Source organism: Megalops cyprinoides, chromosome 13, assembly GCF_013368585.1.
Source record: "Megalops cyprinoides isolate fMegCyp1 chromosome 13, fMegCyp1.pri, whole genome shotgun sequence".
In the NCBI taxonomy this organism is placed as follows: Eukaryota; Metazoa; Chordata; class Actinopteri; order Elopiformes; family Megalopidae; genus Megalops; species Megalops cyprinoides.
The window spans coordinates 32829306-32843484 of NC_050595.1; the positions used below are offsets into that span (position 1 = coordinate 32829306).

At 38.8% G+C, this 14179-nt stretch overlaps 1 protein-coding gene across 1 annotated transcript in view; it reads left to right on the forward strand.

The window, feature by feature from the left end:
* Positions 1 to 9126: 9126 nt before the first annotated feature.
* LOC118787687 (UPF0606 protein KIAA1549L-like) overlaps positions 9127 to 14179 on the forward strand; it is an 80171-nt gene continuing 75118 nt past the window's right edge. The window contains 1 exon segment of the mRNA XM_036543292.1: positions 9127 to 9742. Coding sequence (XP_036399185.1) covers positions 9526 to 9742 — 217 coding nt within the window. The 5' untranslated portion in view covers positions 9127 to 9525.

Sequence of the window (14179 nt, forward strand, 5' to 3'; positions counted from 1 at the left end):
TGTGACAAAACTTTACTCTGGTTTGTTTGTTTTTTTTTTTCTTTTATTATACCGTTTGTTAAGGCTTGTTGGTGTTGACTGCTTATTTCATACATTCCGTCAGGGAGAAAATATATATATGTGTGTATGTATGTATATATATATATATATATATATATATATATATATATATATATATAATATATGCTGTGTGCATTTTTTTCAGTTTGTTTGCGTATGTGCAAAGTTTTGTCTTTACTTTCAAATGAAGTTGCTTTTGCAGCACCAAAGACTGTAATTCATTTCCTAAGTGAGCTACTCCTCTTGCATAGACCTCAAGTATACTGTAGATGTAGAGATGGGGTAAATATTTAAAAAAGGTATTCAAAATGGTTGAGGCTATGTTTAGCTTTTGGGCGAGTAATATGTTGTATCATTTATCTTGAATGTATCATAGATAAGCTGCTATATAATGATTGCCACTTCAGATAGCTGTGAAATTAGGTGATTAACTTAGTTCCTACTTAGCGATCTTATTTTTGTATAGATCTAATTACCTGAAATAGAAGTGGGGTTTTGATTTAATATTTTGCTTTCATGTTTGGAGTGTCATTGTAACTACTGTATTGCAAATGATGGAAGTTAGTTGAATTTGTTGTTTTGGGGTGATATTTTTTTGGCATCAGTATTTTATCTTCATTAACCCCGGGCTCATCACTGCATATAAATGGATGTATTGATGTAACTTAATTTTTGTATGTTTTCATATTGGCATTTTGTAGACATGTAAAACTATAGCTTGCAGGATTGACTTAACTTTTCATTATGGCAGTTATATACTAACATTGATATGGTTTACTGCAACACTGTACTTTTTAATTATCTGTCGGTACAGTTGTAAAGGAGATGCCAAGGCATTCTATATGACATTTCTTTATATTACATACCACTAAGCACTTGCATAACTGTCAGTAAGCTAATTGGGGTTAGTTTGGGGGCAAAATCATATGCTTTTTGTTCCTCTTGGAAATGAAATTGCAGTGTTCTGTTGAAAATGTTTGTTGATGACATGAATTTTGTGCTAGCAGTTTGTTTCAGCCCTTAAGGTTTCAAGTCTATATTTAATCTACACGATGGATAGATCCTTTTTACATGCTCAGTGTAGTCACTGATCAAAAGGGGTGTTTTACAAAGCCCCTTTTTTCAGTCTGACAAAAACATAACCCATCACTTCAACCAAACAGGGAGTACGTTTACTGACAGGAAAGGACGCACAGTTTTTCTATTGGATCCCCCTGCCCCTCATGAGCGTTTCTCATCAGAGGAAACGTTGTGAGTGAGATCGCGTTCACCCCTTCAGTTTGTCACATGGTTGACTGCAGCGCAAGCAGCGCCGTGTTTGTGCCTTGGGAATGAAGCATTGAGTAACGCAGTGAATGATCCCTGGTCCACTCCTCCCTCACACTAAATGATAAAGGTGCTGGAGGGGTAAGGAGGAGGTGCGTGCAAAAACCCACGTTGCAGAACCGATAGAGACACACAATGCTACTCCAAAAGTGGCAGCTCGACCAAAAAAAAAAACAAAAAACTACATACTTGTGTTTAGCATCATACCAGGGATCGGAAATCTGGCTTTTACAGGCTGTTTTTAAAGCAGAATGGCGCTGACCATATTGGACAGTGGCTGCTAAGGACGTATGTGTCGTTTCAGGGCCCATTGCCTGTGCAGAGCTGTGGCGTGTTGCTTGTTGTTACGACATTTAACACACCTCTCTCCAGTTAAGAACCCTGCCATAATGTCCAGTACAGTACTTTCAGATCTCTCCCTTCGCCATTCTGCTGCCAAGTGTTCTTAGACTTATATGAAGTTATTGCTGTAGTTATCCGGTAGAGTAAACCCAGTCATGTTTATCTGTTAATGGTATGATGCCAGATTCCCGTCATTTTCACGGAAAGCTGAAACAAAAAGAACAATGAAACATTTCTACTTGGTCCCCAAGTAGATTGCTGTTGATAGTCCACATCAGTAGTTGAGTCAGGGGATGTGTTCAGTTTGCTTATTACCTAGAACATGATCAAGTCCCATATTTGGAAAGCTTTACTTATGCACTGTGAATGTACACGAGATGGATTTATTTGAGACTTATGTTCTGAGACGTCGTAATCTCTAGAAGAAAGCAAATTTTGCCTTTGTTAAATAACCTTGAATGCTGAGGGGTCACAATCAATGCAAGGATTAATCAATACCTTGTTGGTAGTTGACTTCAAGAAAACATTCTGTCTATATCGAAGGTCCATAGTTGTATCTGGCAGGAAGCATGTCATTACTGATTACTAAAACAAACTCATTTCAATCTGTTGCGCCTTGATCTGAAGGAAACAGACAGTTGAGTCTATTTTTGGCATTTCATACAAAAAACCAATGAACTTGACAAATCACATGCCATGTTATTTGTACTTTAATATGTATGTGGAATTTAACTGTTTTGATTCCTGTGTAATGGTATGTACCAGCAAATATGCCTGCACAAAATCTCCATGTTAGCCAAAACTAAACATACTGTTTGGTGCAATGGAATTCCATTGTTTCAGTTTGTACAGATAATACCAGTTCAATTTAACCACCTGAAAATTATTTGAAAAAATAAATAATTTTGTTTCGCAAACATAAATCATTTTTAAAACAAAATAAACCAAACACTGCATTTTTTAAAACTTCCATTATACTTCATTTTATTTTTGCAAAGTTATTTTATAAATTATTATGTTCCTGATTGGTATTATTTTAAAAAATTGCTTACAGAGTTAATTCAGGGTCTTTGTATTAATCCAACGTGCTACTGTATTAATCCTAAATCCTTACTACTTGGTTTGATTGCATTTGATCTGTTTTTACAGTTTCCCTTTTTCATTTTCATACTAGATGTGTTAGTAAAAGTTAATTCACGCTGCAAGTTATGGAATAATCACTTTTGATTACACGGCAAATAGACTTGATAACTAAATTTGAACCGTTACTGTTTTAATAATTTTGGCTTTTCTTTTTGTTTTATTTGCTTTTGATTTTATGCTACAGTAGTTTGCCATGTAGCAATTGCACTGTGCAATATTTACACTATGAGGACTGGGAAAATAAATCTCTGGATGTAATGTCTCTTACAGTTTGCGATAGTATTTCTCTCTAGTTCTCAGTGATTTAAATGTGACCAAGCCTTCTGTACTTTGTCACAAAAAGCGGGTTTTCCAGGTGACTTTTATGGTGAGTGTCAAAATAAGAATTTATGGTGTATTATTGTCAAGATTCACTTTGAATTAAAATATCTATTGCTGCAGCAAACTGCCATGCGATTTTCTTTTAATTGGGTTTTAAGCAAATGTATAGTCAAGTTACAGTAGATTAGTTTACAAAAGGTTGAGTGTGTTCCAGTCTGTTTAAACATGGGAGGTTTTTCTAGTGGTATAGGTCATGCTTTTGATTGAACACTTCAATCTTGTGGGTGTGCCCAACAAGTAAAGTTAAATGTTTGTATAACAATGAAAATGTGAATAGTTGGACATAATTGTCCTTTCTGATAGTTAAATTTGTCAGCACAATCCCAAATGGAACACGCCAACGAAAAAGCAGGTTACCTACGATCTGACTCTGGCTGTCACCCGGGCGGAATAAATGAATTGGCACATCTTCAGCGCCGTCCTCCACCCATGTCAGTAAGACAGTCTCTCATACTAAGTGCCCCTCAATGACTTTGACACAAAACTGCTTTTTCATACTCCAGTTCTTTCGCATCGTAATTGTGGTTTCATGGATTGAATGTGTGGCCATTCGTGCCCAGTGTCCAGGCTTTTTCGAATAGTTCCTCCAAGGCCCCCCACCCACCCACCCATAAAGATGATCTTATCCCTGCGCTCGTTCAGCACCCTCGTCTGGCCATTGCACCATATAGATAAGGGGCTAAACTTCCGTTGAGACCACACTCCCACCACATTCACACCCCAAGTTGTGCACAGTTATTACCTAATAAATCACACGTATATCTGGTTGACACCCTAATTAAGGATGTTTTGATACTAACGGTGCGTTAGAATATACGACAGGAGTACAAAATACCAAACACTGTGCATCATTCGAGTGAATTCACAAATACAGCCTATCTTTTAAATACCCCACAGCCACACGATTCCGGTGCGATGAAGACCAAATTACAAAAGTCACTAGTACTGCATGTACATTTAAAATTCACTAAAACAAGATGTGTGTAGTTTCCATGATGGAGAAATGAAGTCTATTTAAAACAAAAAGGCAGGGCCAGCCCAAGCCTTTATGGGGCCCTAAGCAGAAATTGATTTGGGGTCCCTCCCACCGCCAATACTATTGACTATTGTCAATACTTGATCATTCGCACGGACTGTAACCTAACGTTAGTCTGACTGCCTGTGCTTGCATGATGGGCCGTAGCCAAGGCAAAATTTTAACTGAGGTCCAGAAGCATAAGTAGAGCAGGTTTATTTTATAGCTGTACATTTGTAGTTTTTCCCCAGGAAAATTTGTAATTCTAATAGGCTATTGTGTACCAAAAATGTAGACTAAACAAACATCCCTTCTTTCTTACCACCAACTCACTTTTAAGGCATTTTGAATCATTCCTGTAAAATCTGTGGGCTAGTCCCTTCTTGTGAGCAAAGATGTTTCTGTTATGGACATGAATGGGTTAAAAAAGACAGCGCCCCGAGGTGACCGACGTTAGCTAGCCAATCTTAGCTAGCTAACCTTGTAAGTTAGTTGATATAGCAACATATAGTAACCCTGTTGGACCACATTGCACAGGTAACGTTGATTTTCAAAGCGGTCGAATTATGAGGCTAGCCAGTGCTGTAAGAAGAAATCACAAGAAGCAGAGCACCAGCCAGTGCTGCGCTTGTGATTACTGATGAGGTTGTTGTAGTTTGGTTAACGTTACAAGCTAGCTAGCAGTTTCAGAGACGTGTGACAGTTGCCTCACTGTTGCTTGTCAACAGAGCTACACGCTGCCTGCTACTACTCTCTCACTCTTTCCTCAGCAAACGTAGTTTTTCTAAAACTTTTAGGCAGGCTCTTCCTGAATCATTTTTGTCAATTAGTAAACCATACAATGCAGTGTTATCTTTAGCGTTTGATAACAGTCTAGCTAGCTAACATTAGATTACATTAGCTAATGCCAGCTAATCGGCGAGCTAGCTAGCTAGCTAGGTCGATAACATTTATCTGATACAAAATGATACAATGTCATTCGGAAGCGCTGCTGTCCCACAGGTAGTGAACGGACAGGTGTTCTGTCCTTTTTTGCAACCCATCGGAACGTGCGACCAGCAGGTAGTGCGCATGCGTAGGCATGCGCAAATGGTATAGCTGACAGTACCAAGTGCTTGCCCATAATTTGTTGCGTTCTGTGACGGTAGAGGCGGTCCTCAGAAATGTAGCCCACTCACTCACTTGCTGTTTTAAACGGGAGTTTGTTTGATAACTAGTTACTACTTTACTATCCATCTAGCTATCTAATGTTTCTCCGTCGTATGTCTACACATTTGATATATTAGGCGACATTTACATTTATGTGACCATGTGGTCTAAAACTTAGTTAGCTAGCTTAGCATTAATGGCGCGCACAGGTTACCTTGTCAGATACGTTAGCTCTCTATCCTGCTCCTGGGGTGACCCTGCTCCGCACGTTTTCCATCTTTCCCTGCTCTACCTACCTGACCGAACTCATCAGTGGCACTTTTGATTAGCCGAACACACCTGATTTAATAAAGAGCATGTTAATTACTTCAATCAGCTGTGTTTGGAGCAAGGATAGACTGAAGATATGCAGGACAGGGGGGCTCCAGGAGTAGGAACACTGCGCTGATTTACCTGTGCATATCTCATGACATATTGCTAGCTAGCTAACGTTTTTGCACTTTGATTTGCGTTACTGCAATGCTCGATCAAAGCGAATGAGATGCCTAATGTTTTCAGCGCTACATGTCACCGTTCGCTAAAAGACTACGCCATCGAAATATGCTACCAGTCGTTTTGTGGTGGTATAATTTTCTTCTAAGGTCATTTTAGACTATTTTTGTCATTTTAGATATTTTAAATATGATAAGTATAATATCACAAGGTCCATACTAAAAATGGTACGCAACCTAGGGTAGGCTACCTGCGGTAGGTTAGTATTTCTAGGACAGGATAGCAAATCAGGTTAGGATAGCAAAGATCGATGGCTACATTTCAATAAGGTAGGGCAAAACGACAGCACACCCAAAATTATTTATGAAAATCAAAACAAAGTTATGACATGATCCTACCGATCGTTACCAAGCCTTCTCTTTTTTTTTTTTTTTTGGGGGGGGGGGGGGGGGGGGGGGTTGCAAATTGGCAAATACAGTTACTTTGACACAGTTTAGTTAGGCCTATCTTACACTGACTTTACCAATGTTTGACTTATCAAAATGTGCTTCCTATCGCTAACGTTACTGTTTCTGTAACACGTCAAAATCATGTGAACGTTGCTGCCTTCCGGTAGCATTTTTGACAAGTTAGCAATAGTTTATAGACTACGCTATAAATTCCTGCGACCGGTAGCAAAATCTGATAACGACGCAAAAATGGCAGAACACCGGTTCAACAGATATGTGAACATGGTAATTATGTAACGTTAATATTTACCTACAGTGACCATATTTTGGTTTTCAAAAAAGAGGACACTAAAACCCCTGGCAAAATTATGGAATCACCACACTTAGAAGATTTTTGTTGAATAGCTGAACATTCTGGCTTCGTGAAACATACGTCAAACAAATTAAATTATTTTAATTAATGACATATATTTTACCAAATCAAGTAGAGGAAAAAATTATGGAATCATCAACACACAAACAAAAAAAAAATCACAATTAGTACTTTGTTGCTCCTCCTCGGGCTTTTATGACGGCCTGAATTCTTTGAGGCATGGACCTCACTAATGAAAAACAATATTCTCCATCAAGCTGGTTCCATCTTTCTCGAATAGCGGCGGACAGATCGGCTTTGCAGGATGGAGCCATGTCATGGACCTTTTTTTTTTTTTAATTTCCACCATAAATTTTCAATCGGATTGACATCCAGACTGTTTGCTAGCTATGTTATTGAGTTGATATGCCTTTCCTGAAGAAAAGCTTTAACACTCTTTGCTCTGTGGCAAGATGCATTATCATCCTGAAAAATGACTTCCTCATCACCAAACCTATTTTCTATCGATGAAATGAGAAAAGTGTCCAAAATTTCAATGTACACCTGTGCATTGACTGTTACGGTAATGATTGCCATCTCCCCTGGTCTTTTAGCTGACATGCAACCCCATATCATAAATGAGGGGGGAAATTTGATTGTTTTCATCAGGCAGTCATCTTTATATGTTTCATTAGGACAGCACCAGACAAAAGTTCCAGCATCATCTCCTTGGCCAATGCAGATTCGTGATACATCACTGAATATCACTTTCATCCAATCATCCACACTCTATGATTGCTTGTCTTTAGTCCACTGTAACCTTGCTTTCTTCTGTTTAGGTGTTAGTGCTGGTTTTCGTTTGGCTTTTCTGTATGTAAATCCCATTTCATTCAGTTGACGTCTTACAGTTCTGTCACAAACATTCACTTCTGTTTCCGCCCATTTGTTTTTCATTTGCTTTGTTGTGCATTTTCCATTTTCAAGGCATATTGCTTAGAGTTTTCTATCCTGACGCTTTGACGTCTTCCGCGGTCTACCCGTATGTTTTCCTTTTATAACCTTCTCATTTTGTTTATACTTGCACCAAATTTTAGACACAGCTGTCAGGGAACAACCAACATCTTTTGCCACACTCCATGTTGGATTTCGTTCTTGAAGGAGTTTCATAATCTTTTCCATGGTTTCAATTGACAGCTCTCTTGTTGGGGCCATGTTTCCTTTCAATTAACCAAGTTCAACAGCCCGTTAAGGTCTGCAAGCACTCTCTTGTAACTGCAGACTAATTTGCATTTTTATACTTGTGATGGTATTTGTTTTAGAAATGCAAATTACAAGGTGATTCCATATTTTTTTCCTCAACATTGAGTGATTCTATAATTTTTTCCTCTACTAGATTTGGAAAAATGTATGCCATTAATTAAAATAATTTAATTTAATTTGTTTGAGGTATGTTTCACGAGGCCAGAATGTTCAGCTATTCAACAAAAAATGTGTTGTTTCATCTCTGTGATTTGTTTATTTGGTACGAAGTAAAAAAAAAAAAAAAAAAAAAGCTGGGTGAACATCTTCTAAGTGTGGTGATTCCATATTTTTTGCCAGGGGTTGTAGTTGGTAGACACTAAAATGCCTACAGAGAATTCGCTCAGATTTGTTGACTTTTCTGCCTAGGCTATGCTCTAACATTAGCCTAATAGATGTGTCGGCAGGGGATTTATAACGATGTCAAAACTCAAAAATCATGTTCATTCACACACACATATAATGCAAAACGTAAGGCTGAGAGGGAAAAAATTACCGAGGTCCAGACCTCGGCGACCTCATGGCTGGCTACTGGGGTGTGCATGAAAATGCAGTTACCATCCGTTGCAGTGCGCATGCGCACGTGACACCAGCTCTGACAGAGGCAGCGGGAATTGATTAAACCAGTAGTATTAGCTAGTCAGGCCGTTAACATAATGTTGCGTTTTTGTATGATTACCATTGACATAATATATCACAATAAATAAATAAATAAACATTTCAAGCTCTCTTGTGCGACATTTCAAGCGCTGTTGGGGGCCCCCTGGTGGCCACGGGGGCCCTAAGCAGGCGCTTATTTCGCTTATGCGTTGGGCCGGCTCTGCAAAAAGGGTTACTTCATCCCGCTGGATGATCGTCGAACTACCTACCACTGAAATCAGTACGGGAAAACTATACTCTCCAGGTCAGGTATCTTGAATAATATAGCAAGGTGCCGTAGTATAACAATTAGAACAAGAACGACACTTTAGGCTGTTCAGAGAGAACTATTCCCTGTTAACAAATTCAAATGGTATACGAGCCTTCGGTCCCCACAAACCACAACTTTTTTTCGGCAGAGAGTAATTCGATAGATACCCACCAGGGGTCGTTAAATTCTACCTCCGCCACCTCCACGCTCTCTTTTCGCAGCAAACCCAGGAGTCAGCTACGTGATTTCTTTCCTAATGAAATGACGTTTCTTAGCTACAACAATAGTCACATCTTTCGAAAACTGGGGGGACGCTTCTTAGCACACCCCAATGTCGAAGTGGGGACAGTGACCAGGAGAATGAAATTGTTGAGAAGCAGGCAACATATCTTTCTAAATAATTGAACTGAGCATCATTGAGCTGCCGCAGTGAAGAGTGTGCAGCGCGGAGTGCTCCACAGATGCATCCCTTAAAATTTCAATGCCACTGTTTTTGTTGAAACACAGACGACAGGGACTGGTGGACGGCTTCACTCTCTGTGGTGTCGCGGATTGATCAAATGTCTTTTTCACGAGCATCGTTGCAACATATGTTCCGAATACACAAATGGCATCTAATTTGAGCAGTGCGCATAATAATTCCTATATTTTGTATAACAGCAGAGTGGGGAGAGCTCATTCTCTGGGCTCGCTGGAGTGGATATCTGGGAGAGCCACAGAATGTCAGAAAAACGGGAAGACACCTGGCCCCGACGGAAGGCTCAAGCGTTTGTTATCAATAGGAATACTTTTACTTCTGTCGCAATCAGCGCTGGCATCGGATGGTAAGAAATAGAAGCGAATTTCTTTTCTGATGAATTTCATGATCGTGTACGCTTTTTGAAAATGGTTGAAAACGTCCAACATTCCTGTTGTTATTGTTTTGCTCTGAAAACAAAACACTATTCTAACGACGTTCCCCTTATTTTCTTGGTGTTACCTTATCCGGATGTGGGATGTGTTGCCATTCCCCATCCACACCTGCATCGTTCACACCTTAAAATGAATGCAAACATTGGCACACAATCGAATTGACCGGACAACTGGTGCATCCATTTTTGTAATGGTTATCGCACTGTATAATCAACAATACGTACAGTCACAGGTGTACGTTTTACGGACAAAATACGTTGTCGCTAGGTAGTGTTGGGTAGCACTGTGGAAAATACTGCCCAGATGGAAAATGCTTGAATGCACTCTCTTATTTCCCGGAAAGTTCGCCATCATCAAGGGTTTTTCAGGCTACGGTCAACGAATTCAGTAGTACATATTTAACAGAAATGTTAATGCAGTGTTTTTTTTCCATTTTCCAATGATACCAATGATCAAACAAGTTCTGTGGAAATTCGTTTCATAACTTAAAGAACAAAAGGTAAATTGACAATATGTAATGGTACTAGACCCAAATCAATGTAATGAAAAAGATTATTAATGTACAGCGTCGCAGTTGTCTGGTTTGCCTGGGAGACTGGCGGGGATGGATCGGGATTTGGAAATACGTAGGTGCTTTGTGGTTAGCTCGAGGCCACATGTGTGCGAATGTGATGATTTATCTTTGACTTAATGTAGGCTACACACATGTGAGCTTATTATTTTTGTTTAGTTTCGCCTGTATGATGTAAACCGCCACCTTTCTAATATGCAGAAACTTTAAAGGCGAGGTCGCCCATTCATTTGACGCAGTTCGCTTGCAGATTTTCAGCTGTTAATAATGACCTTGACTTCAGTATCATCATTTTTCAGAATGATATGCTTGTTATCCTTAATCGATTATGATAAAAAAATACGATCTTTTCGGTGTAGTGGCTGATTAACTTGTATAAATAAAAAGTAATTATTCTCGGTATTAAAGAAAAATAGCAGTGATGCATTGAAGTAAGCATCCAGGAATTAATGCCATATTGTGGATAGCATTTAAAATACGGACACTACTGTACTTCCTCAAACTGTTTTATCAGTCCGTAAAATTTGCACTAACGATATTTACTTGTACGAGGATAGGAGAGTTACACATAAACATGATAGTAATAATAATGATAACAGAATATACATTTCATAGGTGTAACTGAAGGGCTACTTGTGGAATGGAAATTATAGACTCTATATTATTGCTTGCTTCTTAATTGTGTACAGTTGTGGTACCAAGTAGTGAATACGTTCCCTTCTGTTTCATTGTCTTCAGTATATTGCACAGGCTAGTTTAAACTACCGGCTTGCAGCAAAATTATTACTAAAGGGGAAAACAGGCTGCAGAAGAATCCAGAGAGTATTGCAAATATAGAGCGGTTCTCTTTGCAGGCCACAGTGCAAGTAGGTCATGATGATGTGGCACACATATATAACTATCTCATCTGCCGAGTTGGAACTTTACAGGTAGCTGCTGTTCACTCTGCCCTCTACAGCAGACACCATTTTCTTTCACAATGCCACAAATGCCCTGTTAGCCATACTTCAGATGAGACCTTTACTTTAATTGCCCCTGGAAGAGCCTTCAACTAATCCACAAGAGCCTATGGTGCTGTGTTGCCATGGAAACCAACTAAAAAAAACCCTTTTGGTTTTTTTTTTTTTTTTTTTTTTTTTTTGCAGAAATGGAAAGAGCAAATTACATAAGGATAATAGATAGGTATATTGCATCTGATATCTTGTATGGAAATAGCCAAAGTGTCATGAGAAAGGTTATTAGATCTGATAGCAGCTTGTTTATTGGCCCATACATGAATAGTTGTCATTAATGGTTTGTAAATATTATAATGTATACCAGTATATGCAGTGTTCTGTCTTTATTATACAATCAGTTACTGTTTTCATGAAAGTAGGCAGAACTAAGTATTCCTAAGATGCACATTTGCCAGCCTTTCTATATTGCTCTTGATTAAGAATATATGAAAAGCTATATTTTTCCTAATAAATAGTTATTCTAATAATGACACTATGATTGTTCTGCATCTGATTGGCTGGACATAGTTTTTTATGATAACTACCATGCAATAGCTTTGTTTTAATGTAGGCTTGTCCTCTGAAATCATTTTAATATTATTATCTATGTTTCCACAACACTGACTGTGCATGGTGGTGTTCATGCATTCAGGAAATGAACCCTAATTTTCAAAGAACAATTTAGGAAGGCAATTCTCTCAGTTAAATGCCAACTATACCTGCTGCCAAATATACCCTGGAGAATACACACTTGTACCATGGAAATATAGACACTCTGAGCTTTGGTTGGCTTAATAATTATTGTGTGGCGTATTATTCTGAATTCAAACACACACTAAAGATCTAGTGGTGTTTAGCAAGCCCAAATGGATATACAGCGGTTTACATAAGAAAACGTATTTGTTTGTTATGTAAATATTTACACGAGCAAAACAAAATGATACAATTGTGTTTTTTCTTTTGTTCAATCCCTCTCTCGTTCTGTTGAGTCTGTTGAGTTAATCATATCAATCTGTCAATATAGGATAAAAGGAATTGGCTTTCCTTTACAACTTTAACATATTTTTGGCAGGCTACCTTTGTCCATAATCTACATTTTCCTCTTGACTAATGGCTATATTTCGTGTAAGTTGTGCCAATGGGGAAGAGATGTTGGTATTGCCTTCACTGTCACAGGCTCTGTCATAGATACTGTTTATAATGACAGAGTAAAGTGTACTTCATTGGAATTTGGATTTAGACTGAGAAGGTGTCTTTTTCAACATCTTAACCCAGTTCGGGGAAGTTTATTATTTTACCTTAGCGCTAGAGCATATGGTATTTGCATGGTCTTTGCGTTTCCTTGTGAGAGCAAGGCCTGTGACATCATGTGTTCATGATGCACAGTCATTTCCAATAAATCAGTCCAATAAACTGTATTTGACATGCTATTTGTCAATGAGTCCTTAACAGTGTATAATCATATTAGACTCCTCAAAAAGTGCAGTAATATTTTTGTGGAATAAGGGAGCAGTTGATCTCTTAAATACAATAAAAATGAGTCGTGGAATTACACTGCAGTCCATACTGTATGATATTTTTAGAGGGGATAGAGATATCTGGTAGAGATATTACATATATGCATGAATTGCATATCATTAATCCTTAACATCTTCACCACCATTATCATCTCTCAAGGAGGTAACTTACTGTGCGTTAATGAATGACACACCCATTTTAAGCTAATGAGGCATAACCTAACCTGCTTAGGGCCCCCCGTGGTCACCAGAGGGCCCCCAAGAGCGCTTGAAATGTCCCACAAGAGAGCTTGAAATGTTTGCTTGTTTGTTTATTTATTTATTTAATGATATAGGCCTATAATGTCAATAGTAATCATACAAAACGCAATATTATGTTAACTGGCTGGCTAGCTAATACCACTGGTTTAATCAATTACCGCTGTGTATGTCAGAGCTGAGGTGCGTTCACATTAGCAAGCAAACGCAAACAGAACAAGGTAGTTCTCGGCGAACAGACATGGACGCTGGACTAAGGGAGACCGAGCAATTTGGAATGTTCACACAAAACCGTTCGCTTGGAACTTTTGCCTCAGTTTACCGAATTTGAATGCACCTCTGGTGTCACGTCCATGCGCATGCGCACTGTAACTGCATTTTCATGCGCTCCCCCGTAGCCAGCTATGAGGTCGCCGAGGTCTGGACCTCGGTAATTTTTGCCCTTACGTTTTGCACTATATGTGTATGTGTGTGAGAGAGAGAATGAACATGATTTTATTTTGTGAACGAAAATCCCTCTGCCGATGCATCTATTAGGCTAATGTTAGAGCATAGCCTAGGCAGAACAGTCAACAAATCTGAGCGAATTCTCTGTAGACCCCATGGTCGTATCGAGGCCCTATCTGTAGGCCCTATCGTGTCTTATTTCAGCCAATTACAACTTATTCCTGAGTGATAAGCGACCGTGTTTCTGTCACATCTGATAGTCGGTGGGATAAGAACAACGAGAGCCTACCAGCAGTGAATAACATTTTAGTGTGTAGTGTCCTCTTTTTTGAAAACCAAAATATGGTCACTCTAGGTAAATATTAACGTTACATATTTACTATGTTTTCATATCTGTTGAACTGGTCTGTTCACTACCTGTGGGACAGCTGCGCTTCCGAATGACATTGTATCATTTTGTATCAGATAAACGTTATCGAGCTAGCTAGCTAGATAATTAGCTGGCGTTAGCTAACATACTCTAATGTTAAATAGCTAGACTGTTATCAAACGCTAAATGTA